General features: G+C 42.3%; 1 protein-coding gene across 1 annotated transcript in view; it reads right to left on the bottom strand.

Annotated features, from left to right (window-relative positions):
- Positions 1-16,159, bottom strand: part of MGA (MGA, MAX dimerization protein) — an 87,675-nt gene that overhangs the window by 45,141 nt on the left and 26,375 nt on the right. The window contains 6 exon segments of the mRNA XM_025205276.1: positions 3-29; positions 1,433-1,531; positions 2,109-2,237; positions 13,448-13,543; positions 14,014-14,101; positions 14,382-15,306. Of these exon segments, the coding sequence (XP_025061061.1) occupies positions 3-29; positions 1,433-1,531; positions 2,109-2,237; positions 13,448-13,543; positions 14,014-14,101; positions 14,382-15,306 (1,364 nt within the window).

Raw genomic sequence — 16,159 nt, 5'->3', positions numbered from 1 at the left:
GTTCTTCAAAGAGCCCTCTGAGCTACTACCTGTATTAATACAGAATTCAAATACATATGAAATAATTCCAAAGAAAGTGCATCACCAATTCTCCTAATAAATAAAGTAAATTAGACTGCTAACAGATATTAAAGGCACAATGGGATCTGACATGCAACCCCAACTAATCAAATCTCTTACCATGCCCCACATGCACAGCAGGAAACGAGACTGTGGAATCAAGGATCAGATCTCAACTAGGTCACACTGCCAGTGAAGAAGGACCCCAGAATCATGATCCCAGGACTACCCCCGCACTGGCAAGTAGTAAGCTTGGCTCCCATGCATTTCCCCAGCTTGGAGCACAGTGTGATTGGGGCTCCCAACCAAGGAAGCACATAGGAACCCTCCTGAAGCTAGGAGCACTGGCCATACATTCAAATTTAAGGCACAATGGGAACCAGCCGCAAAGTTATTATACACATTTTGTGTAATAACTTGGTGGCTTAATCCTAGTTTTATCACACCATTAACTGAATGACTGTGTTAACCAGTCAACCACATTTTAAGCATAAAATCTGCCTGGGGCCTCAGGGTCATATTTCTTTATTCCTGTTCTAAAATTTTTATACAACCTTAAAGTAAGAAATGGATAACATAGTCTAACATGCATAAAAAAATAAGGCATAATGAGTCCTACAATGCAGCTAGCAATCAGTAGAATCTTTGATATGAATGTGTGTGGTTTTTGGAAGCTTCAGACCTTGGCATACAAAATGTTACTTCACACTCTGAGAAGATAGCTAAGACAAGCTATCTGGAGTACCACACACAGATATGCAGTCTCCCTAAGCTACATGTTTACATTGAAGATGATGGGTGGTGGTTCCAATCCATTATAAATTGATACAAATTCAGTGGTAGCCCTGTGGTTTCTAGCAGGTTTCAAAATATGACCACTTGTTAGCCAAACTGTCACGGTTCCCAGTTTATGAAGTCTCTTGCTCAACTAAGGATGTAAAAGAACAATCCAGAAAAGAATTGCAACTTGTTCCCTCAAAGCATAACATGAGGTATTATTCAGGTAAGGGCTTCCTCTCTTTCAGGCTATTTATTCAGAACTTAAAACTGATCAACAACGAGCCTATTATACAATTGGTTTTAGCCTGCCTCAATCATTCACAAAAAATAATATACTTTTTTATCCTATCCCCAAGTGATTTACTCTACACTGGAAAGTAATTCTCCATTCAGACCACAGCAGTATGATCCAAATGTGTTATGGATGTACCAGTGATATCGCTACAAAATAGTGAATTCTCTGAACACAACAGTTTCTTTTCCAAAAATTTCCACTAAAAATTAAGATAAAGCAGTTAGAATACAAATGCTTTTATCAGGACACAAAGAGAGCCATGATTACTACAGATCTACAAACTAATGTATTCCTTACCTTCATTTCTAGAAGCACCATGAAACTTCCCTCGCCAACCCTTGATCTTGGTGAAATCGTTTGTCTTCCCTGTCCTGGAAACAAAGGGAAACGCACCATCTGGAAAAGAAGAAAGCCAACCTCATCTTACAGAAGTCAAACAAGTCATAGAGAAGTAGAGCTGGAAGGGACTTCAGAGGTCATACAGTCCAACCTCCAGCATGAGGCAGGATCATCCCTATCCCAGTCATGCCATACAACCATAATTTAAACTACATAAGACTATCCTCAACCCTGACACGACATAGACCTAACATCCTAACCAGCCACAGATAAAAGCAGGGGAACCACAGCAACCGATGTCCTGGTTTTATAAAATGTTGTCAATATCCACCAGGCTTGAAAAGGAGGGAACTTTTCTTGAAAAGTTACTTACTTGCTATGGCAGATCTTCAAATATAAAGAATGCTGGATTCTGCATATTCATATTTGTGGGATGTGTACCTGGGGTTGACGCTTTGGAACCTTAAATTAGCAGTTTTAATTTATGTCCCTCTTATGATTAAAAACAAGAACCTTGCCCCAACTAATAACAACTGACATCCAACTTGATTTTAAAATCCTTACCATAGGTATACAGTTCCCCTCCATCATTTCAACTATCAATAATACAATTTAAAAATCATACATTACCCACCTGGAGAACTTGGATTGGCTCCTGGGTAGTTCCACAAAGAACAGTTTGAATAGGAAAGTGGCAGCTGCACACCCAAGTATTTTAGGTCAATGCTCAGTGTTGGGTCCACAGAGTTCAACTTCAGTCCCACTGCATGAAGCAAATAGCAGTGAAAAAAATCTCTATACAGCCACATAAACCAGGTGTTAGTTCAAGTTAAGAAATTTAAGAGATTCACTGTCTTTAAGTAATAAAAATGTTGCAGGTTTGAATAGCCCACATTCATTCTAGGTTTTACCAGTTTTAGAAATAGAGACAAGACCAGGAACAGAGGTATAGTTTGTGCTGCAGGTGGCGGCTGTGGTGCAACAGCACCGGCCAGATCACTGGCTCTGGCTTGACAGCAGCCATTATTTTTGTACACCACTCTCCCCCTTTTTTCCTCTGCATCCAGGGAGTCATCCAGGGTTGGTGCCCTGCTCAACCCCCTTAGTTACACCACTGATCAGGGGTTTCAGGTTTCCCAGACTTCAACTCGTTTACAGTCTGGATGCTGCATATCCAAAAGCATGCTACACTATTAAAAAGTTAATTGTTTAGGATGAAACAAAAAGAGAAACAGATGGAAGCAGCTTCTATTAGCTGTGCCCAACAGCACTTGAAAGTTCCCAAGGCAACTTAAAAAGACAAAAGAATTAACATCTCTTTTTCCAGCCAACATTCCTCATCTTAAAAACTGACAGGTGCCAATAACCAAGGGTGCATGTAATACATTGATAATTTTCCTGCTGGACAGTATAGTGCTTATTTCCAAGATACACTGCTATGCACCACCGCACACTTGTGTAAACAGTGACAGTGGGAGATATATATATGCATACATTTCTAATGCACTTTTTATGAGAAGTACTGTAAAATGTAAGACAATTTGTTATTACGGCCAATGCATTTATAGTCACTACACTATCAGTGTCTTACTGCTGCCTTGCTCATTCCATGGTAAAGCATTACAGATACCTCCAATATGAGAAACACACATTAATTTATTTTGTAGTAGTTAAACAGCAAAAGAAAGTTAAAGGAGTTAATTATACAGAAGAACAAAGAATCTCCTCCAAGAATCTTGCCTTACCAGATATAATGTTGGGCAATAAAATAAAAAGTATTCCATATACTTTCACTGAACCGTAAACAAATGAAATAAACAAGGGGGGGGGGGGGGGGGGGGGGAGAAATTACCGTAATATGTACAGGCAGAATGTAGGCCAGGCTAGCACCTTAGAGACTAACTAGCTCAGAGGCATGAGCTTCTGTAGGAGACTGCCTTTGTCAGATGCTTCTGCCTGACTTCAAGCTAAAATAGCTAAATACCTCTCATGACTTACAAGATGTACCCTGGAATAATTCTAGATTTAGATAATTAAAGTGACCTGACATTTGTGCATGACTCTTTATATTGGAATAGATGCATATTAAATTGTACTGTGGATTTTTTCTTGTGAGAAGTTCCAAACTAAACAAGCAGAGACAAAGAACTATCATCTCAGTCCAGAACAGCATGCAATTTCATGTCAAAATTAAAAGAAATACATATATAAAACTACAGAGAACAACATGTATAAAATAAAACCCACTTCACAAGAGAACAGATCTCCCTTCGGATGAGCAAACAAAGGAAACATCTTTCTCAGAAAGTCTTTACTATGTGGTGCACTATTCATGTGCTTCCAAGTTTAAGCCTGAAAATCTGTATGTATTTTAGAAATTAAAGTGTTACAAAGACTAAAGTTATGCCCATACAAAGTGGCCTCTGAGAAACAGTAGTCAGTGTTGACCCCTGTAGATGAGCATGTACTTCATGCACGTAGGATACTTAAACAGAAGTTTTTCAGGGCCACACACGTGCCTCTACTTCTCATGTTTCTAGACAAACGTAGAATAGTTGTGACCATCTCTCAGTTCCCTCACAATCAGAAACCTACGACAGCTACAGACTCCAAAAAAGGTGGAATACAATGCAATTACAAAGACCTATCGTGATAGCTCAAAAAAAAAAAAAAAAAAAAAAATCCAGCAAACTTTCCTCAAGCAGAAGGCAGGGTAGTATTGCACCTTACTAACTGAAACCAGTCTTCAAGTTTTTTTCAAATGTGCACCCCACTGCAGATGACTGGCAAGAAATGTTCAGCATGGCAAGGAACAAGGGAGTTCCAGCTGCATTAGTTCAACATTAATTGAAGAAGCACTTTCCTGGACTCAGCAGTGGACCTAGCAATGCTAAACACTGAATAAAGGTCAATGGGGTTAATTCACTTTGCTGTGCTGCAGTTTCCAACATGGACACATTCCAGGTAGCGAATGTTAGGCTTGCTCTGGTGCACTGTGGTTTAATACTGAATAGGTCAGGTACACCAGCCAGCTAGCTAATGTGGGGAGATATCCTAAAAATGGAAAACACAGTGTATGGACATACAAACTAATTTACTGCAGGGTAAAAAGGGGAGAAAGGCTTTACCATACAGCAGCTGCTCTACAGTAACTACCTATGTGTATGTACTTACCCTATGGGAAGTGGAAACAACTATGCTATCTTGGCACTCAACCAAAAAGGCGTAATCTCTCATGGGCTACATCTCCAGTTACCAAAGGATGAAAACATATACTGACAGTTGCTTTGGAACAGCTGATGCATAACAAAGGCCTACCCCACTTTCATCCTCTGGTAAGTTGCTTGTATGTCTACATCCTCAACATTCTCTATAAAGATGCATCTTAACCTAAAGGTATAGCTAGAAATGATGAAGAGTTTTAATAATTTCCTATTAATGTAATAAAGCTTACTTCTGCGTAACTGATTCATGCAACTCCCCTTCTCCTGGTGTGGGACGTAGTTTCAGGATAATGACTAGTAGATTTTAGATTAGATGAATTTTGGAGATGAACATTTGAGGATGCAATTTTGGTGACAGCTTAAAGCTGCTTTATTCTTATGGGCTGTTACATAGCAAGATTCAAACCAAGTGCTTGAAAACTCCCTTACTCTTTGGAGCAGAGTACTAGCCACTGGAAAGACTTCGTTCCAGAGTTAGGTGAGGTAGGGAACATTCCAAAAAATGGTCAAAGGGAGAAGAATCCAAGACTCTAAGAAGGACCATGCTGAGGTCTCAGGTATGCAATAACCCTTTGAGGATATTTAATGTTGACAGAGGGGAGAGGTGGGGAAAGGAGAGAGAGAAGAACTGACTGACTGTACGGGTAGACAGGAAACTAACATTAGTTTAAGATAGACCTTCACAGGTCTAAACTAAGATAGTTTAAGATAGACCTTCACAGAACTGAATGAACTAGCCCTGGCATACTAGCTTGAACATTCCTAAAGCAGTGTTATGGAACACCATGCTTTCTTGGAACCAGAACCCTTAAGTCTGACAGTGGTAGGTTCCCTAACTTATTTTTAATGTATTAAAATAAATAAATAAATAAAATCAGAAGAGTCTCCCCCCATATTTTTTTGGTTCCTTCCATCGTTTTGGTTCTGCAATAACATGAAATGAAACAACCACCTTCACATTCATTTATTTTGCTCAATAAAAGACCAAATCTGACTCTCACTGGCATGGTCGGAGATTAAATCTGGCAAGCGGCATTATTTCACAGGTATGCATACTAACTAGGACTTAGTAGTCTCTCCAAGTACTAGACTGCAGCATCACAGCTGAACTCATTTCTATCCCTAGAAATGGCAATTGCATCAGCAGAAACTAGCCTCCAGGATGCAGCCCTGAAGATGAAGAACTGAGCATATACCAGGGTTTACTCCCATACTAAAAATGCCAGCAAATGTTTCAAAGATCCAGAAAATACTATTTTGGCAGGGACAGCCCTACCCAACAAGCTCCAAGAATAAAGGGATGGAAATGGAAAGAGACAATCAAAAGAATAGATATGACACACACCAGTAGGAAAGCCTGGTTAACCATTCACAAGCTGAGTAATGACCCAAAGAAATTACAGCAACACCAGAACATCACAGCCAACCAGGTGGTTCACCAACTTCTGCTCAATGGTAAAACTTTGAACAAACAGCCTAAAATACAGATTAGACAACAAATTGGTCTGGAAGAAAACCATTTTAGCATGCCATACACAATGAATGAACTTGACGCCGGAATAAGTCACTTGAAGAATAGCAAAGCAGCTGGACTCGATGACATGCGTGCAGAGCAGATCAAACACTTTGGTTCTGCAACCAAGTTATGGGTATCACACCTTTTTAACAATTGCTTATCGACCTTTAGAATATCTAAATTATGGTAACCGGCCTGTGTAATAGCTCTATTAAAGCCAGGGAAGGATGCCTCTGGCCTACAGAACTTTAGCCCAGTGTCGCTTCTGTGTCATCTTTATAAGCTTTACAAATGCCTTATTCTCAATCATCTTTCACCTCATATCAAACACCTAATACCAGAAAAAGCTGGATTTAGATCAGGCAAATCCTGTACTATCCAAATACTAAACATCACCTAGCATATAAAAGATGGATTTGAGAAAGGGATGATAGATAACAGGTGCTGTGTCTGTAAACCTATCAGTGGCATACAACGCAGTCAGCCACCGAAACCTGCTTGCTGAAGTCTACAATACAGTATACAACTACCACACAGTGCAGCTCATCCTCTCTCTTTTGGAGAATAGATGTTTTTATGTAGAACTGTGCAAGAAACAGGGCCACTGGAGATAATGAAATGGCCTCTCACCAGGTAATGTGCTAGCACCAATCGTTTTTAACATATATACCAATGATCAACCCATACAGAGTAATACAAGGAGCTTCATACATGCTGATGATCTATGGACCACATTGCAAGAGAAGGACTTTGCCACTGTCAAGAACAGACTGATGCGTGCACTGAGCAACCTCTCAGATTACTACAATAAGAAACAACTTCATGCCAATCCAACCAAGATGCAGGTTATAATTTTTCTGCATACCCCAGAGAATCAAAGTGGAAATTAATCATCATCTGGGATAGAATTCTACTGATTAAATCACCTGAACCCGGTGTGCTTGGGGTTCCATTGGAATGAACACTTACCTTCAAAGCATATGTACAGAAGACAAAAGGGAAAGCCAGGACTCGCAACAACAAACTTCAAAAGTTGGTTGCCACAAAGTAGGAAGTGAAACCTGTTATGTTATGAACCATTACTACTGCCTTGTACTACTCCACTGCAGAGTTTGCACGCCCAGTATGGGAACGATCAGTTCATGCCAAGAAACTAGACCCAGTTCAAAGTGATGCTGTTGTGAAATAACAGGATGTCTAAAGCCAACACCAAAGGATAGCCTGTACTTATTGGCTGGCATTACACTACCTGATATCAGAAGAAAGGTAGCAAAGCAAAAAGAAAGATCATGGCAGATGGTAGACACCAGACATCCATTCTATGATCACACAGAAGTAACTAAACAGCATAAAATGCTAAAGAGTTATGACCAGGGTTGCACCATTGGACACAATGGCTGACAGGGAGTTACTGAGATTATGGAAGGAAAGACTATATGCAATCAGGTGCTCTGAAACAGACCTGGACCCCAGGAGGACCTTCCAAGATGGGTGGATCTAGATTGGCCAACATGGTGATGCTGAATTGCCTGCACACACGAACTGGAAGATCAAGAACAAACATGATCAAATGGGGTACTCCAGTAACATGAATATATGCGAGTTCAGTGAAGTGCAGACTCTGGAGTACATGCTCATTTGTCAACTCCTTGGTGAGATCTGTACGAAGGAGGACATTGCTGCATGACTGAAAAAAAAAATCTAGGTTTATGACAAGGACACTAGAGAAGAACAACCAGCCTAAAATCAGAGCTGCTAACAGACTGCAACTGAAATGGAATACGGTCCTCTTGTGATGTTCACTGGGAAATTGAGTAGAAAAAGAGAGCAAAAGGGCTTATTTCTAAGCATGCTATTATCGATTGCTGGGGTCTGCCCTTGATCAGCCAAGCATCTATTCTAAGTATATTCTCATCTCCTCTTGAGATGCGCTACTAAACCTGATGCAAAAACACCTGGGGCACGGAAAGTCTAAACTGCAATACCTTGTACTACTAAGAATTGGGATAAGACGACTTGATAAGATCTTAGGAATTTCTTGTGGACCAGACACGTGACTTTAGAAGTACATAACCTAGAAGTCAAGAGTCTCACCTAGTCTTGAGCCTTAAGAGATGAGATGGAAGCAGGCATTATGATCCTGAACCACACAGCACATACACCTATTCTCTCTCTTCATCTTATTTGAGATCCAAAGACCTGCTCTCACTTGTATAGTATGAAAGAAAAAATAAGAACAGAAGCCTTTTCTCATCAGAGAAAGATACTCCTTGAGTACAAAGATCACTTCCATTTGTAGCATGCTCTAATGAAAGGGGTCCTCAAAAGAATGGAGAAGAGGAAACAATGAAGAAGAAAATATTATAAGTTGGGAGAGCTTTGAACAGTGATGTCTACAGCCCATGTGTCAGCTGCAATGAACACTAGGCCTGTGTGAAGCGGCTACTATTCACTTAGGATTTGGCTGCTTCCGGGGACAGTGATTCAATTCGGTGATTCAAATCACTGTCCTGAATAGATTCAGCCAAATCTGATTCGGAGATTCGGCCGCCACCGAATCAGCTAAATCTCTGAATTGAAACCAAAATCTCTGATCTCGACCCGCCCCCCCGCTTGCCGGCCCCCCCAGCCCCGGCAATGGCTGCCCCCCCCCCCGAGTCCAGTCACTTAAAAAAAAATATTAAAAAAGCCCTGCGTTCACGAGCTCCTGCCAGGCCAGGGGGGAATTCCCACTGCCCCTCACTGCTCCATGCCAAATCTGATTCGGAGATTCGGCCGCCACCGAATCAGCTAAATCTCTGAATTGAACCAGCCCCACCGCTTGCCTGCTCTCCCAGACCCGTCAATGGCTGCCCCCCCCGAGTCCAGTCACTTAAAAAAAAATATTAAAAAAGCCCTGCGTTCACGAGCTCCTGCCAGGCCAGGGGGGAATTCCCACTGCCCCTCACTGCTCCATACTGCATGAGGGGGCTCTGCCATGAGCCCCCAGATGCCCCAGCAGCCGCAGCAGCAGCCGATGAGTGTGGCGCTTAAAAAAAAAGCGCCAGGATGCTGGGGCTGGGCAAGGCAGCAGGCAGGGGATAGGGTCCCATAGTCCCCTCCCCACTCCTGCAGCCCTCCCCCCGCACCCCACTAACCAGCATGGATGGAGTCCGGATCCCACTCCCTGCAGTGGCGAGCAGGGACTTTCCGAATAGCCGAACCTTCTCTGAAGCTTTTCCGAAATGATTCGTAGGCTTCGAATTGATTCAGACCTTTTTATTGGTCTCCTGATTCGGTTCAGATTTGAGATTCAGTCACCGAATCAGGTCAAATCTCCTCCAAATCAAAAATCAGCAACGAAAGCTTTGCAAAGCCCTGAAGCTTTGCACAGCCCTAATGGATACTGAATGCCTTACAGAGAGAAAAAGGGTAGCTGTGCAAGGTAAAGACAAGTCCATTGACCCCAGTTTGGCTCTCAATGCCCCTATCAAATTAGTTGCCTCAAGATCCACTGGTCAAGGAGGCTGGAGACAGCTATGTACTGGAGTCCACTGTATTTTCTTTCAATCAGTAACCTGGCTGCTGATCCCAAAACTAGAACAGCATGCTCTCCTTGCCAATACTTCTTTGGTCTTCCAGTTGCCAATACCTGACCCATCTTTGGCTGAAGTCTTCCAGGACCTCTATAATGGCTCTTATCATGTGTCATATGAAAGAGGTCTGAAGCCACAAGCAAAACCACAGCCATTATAACCAGGCAGTATCAAGAGGTGCATGCAGAGTACCTCAGTCATATGGTCCTTCTTGATTACTTCCTTAAATTCACCTTTGTTCTCCTGCGCTGTATTAAATGAGAGCTTCCTTCCCAACCTTGTTAACTGTGTTTGGCAAACAGTGCCTGGTAGTTTGTCACCTAAAGAGGCTAATGAAAATGCCTTCCATCCAAGTAAGTTCAAATTTTAGACTTCATCCTTAGGTATGCCTTTGGGGGACTTTGCAAGGCAATAAAGACTGCAGCACCCTAGATTTGAATGGCTGCATAAGTAGCCAAAGCCTTCCAGAAGCACAATCTCTCTTCTATGCTTATTCACAAGTTGGAGCAAAAAGTGCTGAGGTTTGGAGCAGACCAGTAGCTAGTTCCAGGATCACCGTGTTAATAAGGAGGACAATTCTTGCTGGCTAGTTTACTGGATAAATGTAAGCACAATATTTAGGCTCCCTACAATACAGGACAGTCCTGGAAAGCTTTGTAGTCACTCACCAGTGTAGAATCTGATATCACAGCTTCATCTGGCAATTAAGATGTAGTAATTCCTTCACTGTCTCTGGCTCAGAGGGATCTATATCTGGTCCTGGGTAGGCAAGCCTGGTTAATGATACCACTAAAGAATAGGCTCTTCTTCTGGAACATGGAAGGAATTGCTCCTGGATGTAAAAGATAATGGTCCTCAGTAAGGCTAATGCGACTAAGATGGCGTGCCCTGCCATAAAGACACTGACCCGGCTGGAACCAACTGATCCTGTCCTACTCACAATCCATCTGGGGCAGATGTCTAAATGGGAGCTACATGGTACCTGGCTTATGGTAGACGAAAGGGATCCTTGCTCAGCACTGGCAAAAACATCTCCTCTGAACAGCGGCTTTGGAACCCGATATGCTGGTTCTGGTCTTCAGTGAATGGAGCATCCCTGGAGGGGATGTACATTTTTCCATGGCATTTCAGGACCCTGCAGATCTCCACCATTTTTATTAATACCAAGGTCAGGACTGGATCTTTTGTTTCCTGTGCCTTGCCAATTCCAATTGAGGACTTCAAGAACTCAAGTCCAGATGCTGAAAAATGTATTGAGGTTCCAACTCCAACAAAAATAAATTTAGGCACTTTAATACATTTGAGAATCTGGACCAATGTTTTGTGAAGACTCCTTCATATTGGGAGGTATGTTTCAGCTCTCTCAAGCTCCATGATTTGGCACTGCCTTCATGTATAAGCACCTGTAGTGATCCTAGCACCTGGCCAGTCAGGCCATGGACAAATGTAACATTTCAAATGCTCCAAATGTCTCTAAAGTGCTCCAAGACACATGCGCCTAATGATGTACTTAAAAAAACCCAGGAACGTTTCTGTGAAAAAACTGACACTTGGGAGAGGTTTAAAAAAGGCGGCGGGAGGGAGGAGAAGAGTACTGCCTCATTCAGGGTTAGTTTGAGCTGCTTTAACTTTATTTGTATAATTCCCTGCTCCTGCACACACAACTGTTAGAACATAATGGCTACTGTTCTAACAGTACTGTTGCGCCCCCTCCCCTTCTGAAATTGATTCAAGTGTATGGTTGTTCATGCCCTTTGAAGCACTTCACTGCGAAGCATTCATGTTAAGGCTTGGGCCTGCCACTTGGACAAGATAGGGAACTGGTAGATCCTCCAGCATTCCACAGTACTATGCTTTTCAGTCTGTGTCAGGATCATTGATCCTAAGATGATTGGCAATGTTGAGGAGTTTGCTAATGTTGAGATGATTGTCATAAATCCCCTCCAAATATACACACAGCTCTGTGAGAAGAGAAGGCTCTCCATCATCTTTTTGCTGTCCAATCCTGAGGTCCATTATATACTCAAAGAAACACTACCAGAAACTGGCATTTTTGGGTTTGTTCTTTTACAGACCCAGAAATGATGGTTAGAAGTAACCCTCCAACTTTAGCGCACGTAGCTTAAAGCAAGCATCTTTGGATTTTCAGATCCTGGGAAAAAACAACCTAGACACAGAGCATCTACCTAGAATGTGACTACCTGCTAACCCAAAGATAAACTAGTTATGTCCTCCCTTAGCATTGAGACCAAGCAAGCCTTAAAACACGGGGAATAGGTATCCCAAGTATACCTGTATCTGAAGTACTTTCATCCTGGTACTAAGGGCCTGCTAACATTATATATAGTAAGTTTAACTTGCTTTTCCTTCACCAATACAGTAACAATAGGTGCTACATAAACCGCAAACAGTACAATATTTTTTGTTTATTTTTAGCTACCACATGGATCATACTTTACATGTAGCATCTGCTTTGATACTTGTAACCAGTGATCCTATCAAGTTCCAAAATCACAAGTTTGGAAAGGGTCCCAGAGAGTTATACTGCAAAATTTTTAGCCAATTTACAAGCCAGCTATCACACTATTTTACTGCTTTATTACCTAGATACACAATGCAGGCTGGATTTGGAAACTGGTGTCATGACAAAGGTGAAAACGCATGTTTATATAAAAGTGGTCAATGTTCTTTTTCTTCTTTTTAAATTTTTTTTATTTTTGGAATGAGGTTGTGTCATGAGTCAGGGCAGGAGGCAGGCTCAACTGCCTCCAGCTATCAAGTGTGCCTGGCTGTCAGCGGCTTAAATACTCCCAGCAGGCCCCAGTCACATGCATGGACATGGCTGCCTGCTCTTTCAGAAGCTCTTTCAATTCCCAGAAGGCTACTCAGGACAGATGCATATTTAGCCCTGGGATTCTGACTCCTAGTTCTTACATATGATCCTCATGTCCTAGTTCCTGTCTGTTTCTACAGTCCTATGTCCTACTTGCTTATTCCTGATTTCCTGTTCCCTGAGCCCTGGTTCTTGGCTTCTTCCTAGCTTTATCCATGTGCCTGATTCCTGCCTTGCTGGCTCCTTCCTCCAGACCCCTGTGATTCCAGACTACCTTGCTGGCTCCTTGACCCCTGAATTCCAGACTCCTGTTCAGACATCCAGCTCCTAGGGCCTGGCTTAGTGTTGCTTGGTGATCACCCATCTCCCAGTCCCATACAGCTCCTGCCTCCTGTTCTGAACCCCACAGTCAGCTTTTGGATTTATCCAAGTGATGACCTATCTCCTGATCCACTAACTATTTGGGAACAGTGATTCCCTGACCTTGTCTGTCCCTGATCCTCTAGGCTGTGACCTTCTAGGGTTCAAAACTGACTGTTTAATGTCCCAGTCATACCCCGACAGGCTGCTTGAAAAACTTGATGTCTAGGGAGAAGTAGTAAGTCAGATACTCACTAGATGCCATCTCACTGCTAGAGATGGTAAAAAGAAACTGAGGAAGGGCTGCACCCAGTTTTGCCCTCGTACAAGGGACCAAGGCAGTAGGATCCACGCTTTTGGCCTCTTCAGTGCACCAAGGTCAGGTTTCCACTGGGTTAAGGCAATAGGAGGAAAAAAGTCCCTGCCCTGAGGGGTGTAACATACACACACACACAAAAAACAAACCTTCCTGAAGACTAGGATGTATCACTTGCTTGTGCCTCAAGGACTTTAGATCTTCCATGAGTTCTTTTTCAAGCTGGCATATTCGTGCTTCGCAATCTGCTCAGGGATTACATTATGACACAAAAAAGATGTTATTGCATGTACATGAAATAGCACTTACCATCTCATGTACACACTACATTGTTTATTTCAATTAGCAATGGCCAAGTGCCCCAAAAGTCCAAAGCATAAGACAGTCTCTCTCTACTAATCAGCCACTGCTGTCACCCAGTATCATCAAATCCTATCACCAGTGATATGCAACAATAATGAATTTGGCAGCAGCTCCTGTGGGCCAAACCTGTGGAGCCAGCACTAAGCCCGACTCTTGCCCCTTGTCCAAGTGCCACCACAACTCCCATCACCAGTGCCCCCTTTAACTCTGCACCCAAGGCTCACATACTAAACACCCTGGCTGCTTGTGCCACATGTGGTCATCACTGATTTAAAGAATCCTCTATGTCCTTATACATTCCTCTTAGTATAAAATAAACAACCTTCTCCATTTTCAGATGCGAGAGAGGTACCTGGATCACTTGAAGTTAGCATGGGGGTCCGTACATTCTGTGACTCTTCTCCTCCAGCTCTATCAACAGTGTGAATATCAAGTGCTTCCTACATGCAAAGAGAACTTCAAATAAATTTAAAGTGCCTTAAGTTAAAAACACTAATCAAGAAACAGACTGGAACTTTATGACACTGAAGGCTGAGTACTAGAGACAATTTGCAATGCCAGCACTGCAATTTTAAAAACAAAAAAAAAAACCCTGACCTGGGTTCAGGGATGCCAAAAAGATGAATTTTCAGCTTGTGACCATTTATAAGCTAAGGGAGCAATTACCCCATCCTTTTTACATTAATTTTTATGAAGGAGACTGAAGGAAGAGTAGTTTACCTTTGATGCAAAGGACACAAAGAGAACTCCATCCACATCCTCAAGATCTGGCTTAACATCTGGAAGGATATTTCCTGGTCCAAGAGAAGCATTCTTGCTTGTCACTGCGGTCTTTCCCAGGTTTTTAGGGGGTCGTCCAGCCTTGGAGATCTTCAGTTTCCGCGGCCTTCCTCTTCTACTTGGGCCTGATGACATAGAGTTTTGATTAGTACCAGTGCTCTTCTGGGACATGGAATTCTTTAATACTCTTGTTTTTTTTCTTCCAGTGACATGTTTAGCTGAAAAAGAGCTACCTGCAGAGCCCCTGGGATTGAGATTAGAGGATTTAGATATGGTCCATTGTCTCTCTTTGACTGAATAGTATTTCTGTAGCACTTTGTTTCCAGGAGACATTTTTCTCACAGCTACTTTCTCAGTTTCCATGGCCATGCCTAAGCAAGAACCCTTGTGATTTTCAAAATAGGCAGGCAAGGAATCTAGTATTGCACTCAAAGAGGATTTATCTTTCTTACATGAGAGCATGGTCTCTGGCAGCTCAGAGATTTTCACTGTACTCTTAGTGACTGAACAGGGCTCCAAATAAACTACTGGCATCTTCCCACTATCGAATTTTAACATTTTGGCTTTAGCAACACCTGAAGGGCTGGTTAGTATCCGTTTCCTGGACCTGACGTCTGCTTCTTTTCCATCGAGCTCGCTGTGTTTCCTTAGTTGTTTCTCTAGTATGGGGTCATCATCACTGTTGGAATACTCATCAGTTTCCTCATCTGTATCTTCCTGTTTCACGGTTACTCCTTCTATGCATGCACTTGACCCATAATCATAGTCATCCACTGGCTCCTCTTTAACAACTACATTGAAATGTCCATTTGGGTCCACCGGAGATGCCACTCGGGAGCTGCTTTCATAACTGCTAGCGATGGGACTGGAAAAAAGGAGTAAACAAGGAATTTGAAACACACAAACATAAGACACAAAATTCAGAAGTTATCCTCTTCCAGTTGCATTTTCCTTCGCTAAAAGGAATCATTCAGTACTACAAGGTTATTGCTGTTGGATCCTACTTTAAACAGGACAGTTTCTTTTCTTTTTTAGGGTATCACCACCTCCCATAATCTTCAAATCTCTTTTGTACTTCAGAACAGTACCGAGGTTGGTTGAGTTTGCTAGTGACCTCCAAGTAAAAGCTGGTGGTTAGGAAAAGATTTCATTTACATGTTTACAGTTTTTGAACAATAGCAAGCATTCAAGGAATATTATTAGTATGTCACCTTGTTTAAGGTTTTTCATCACCAAGAATGCACTAACTGTTCCCTTCCCTCCTATTGTTAAAATCACATCTAAACATTTCTACATGGGAAGTTAAGAAACAATTAAAACTCTGAAGTCAAATGCACTGTAACTTATGTGCATTAAACGTTAGTGTTAGGGCTATGCAAAGCTTCGGTAGCCAATTTGATTTGGAGGAGACTCAGCCTGATTCGGCAGCCAAATCTCTGAATCCTAATCAAACTGGGAAACCAATTAAAAGGTCCAAATCGAATTGGAAGCCTCCAAATCGATTCAGAAAAGATTTGGCACTGCTTTGGAAATGTGGCCATAGACTAAACAGGCAGCAGTCCTCACCATGCTGGACACAGCTACCCCAAGCTGTTAAGTCTGTTGTGGTGAGTGGAGGGGGGAGGGAAGGGGCATGGAGGGCAGATCAACGGCCCCTCAGCAAGGGAGGGATTAGGGTTGGGGCTGGGACAAGCTTCCCAGCTACGGCAGGGGGGCAC

Source organism: Alligator sinensis, unplaced genomic scaffold (genome assembly GCF_000455745.1).
Source record: "Alligator sinensis unplaced genomic scaffold, ASM45574v1 scaffold108_1, whole genome shotgun sequence".
Lineage (NCBI taxonomy): Eukaryota > Metazoa > Chordata > Crocodylia > Alligatoridae > Alligator > Alligator sinensis.
Note: the sequence above shows the minus strand (reverse complement) of the source record. Positions and strands in the feature narration are given on the sequence as shown.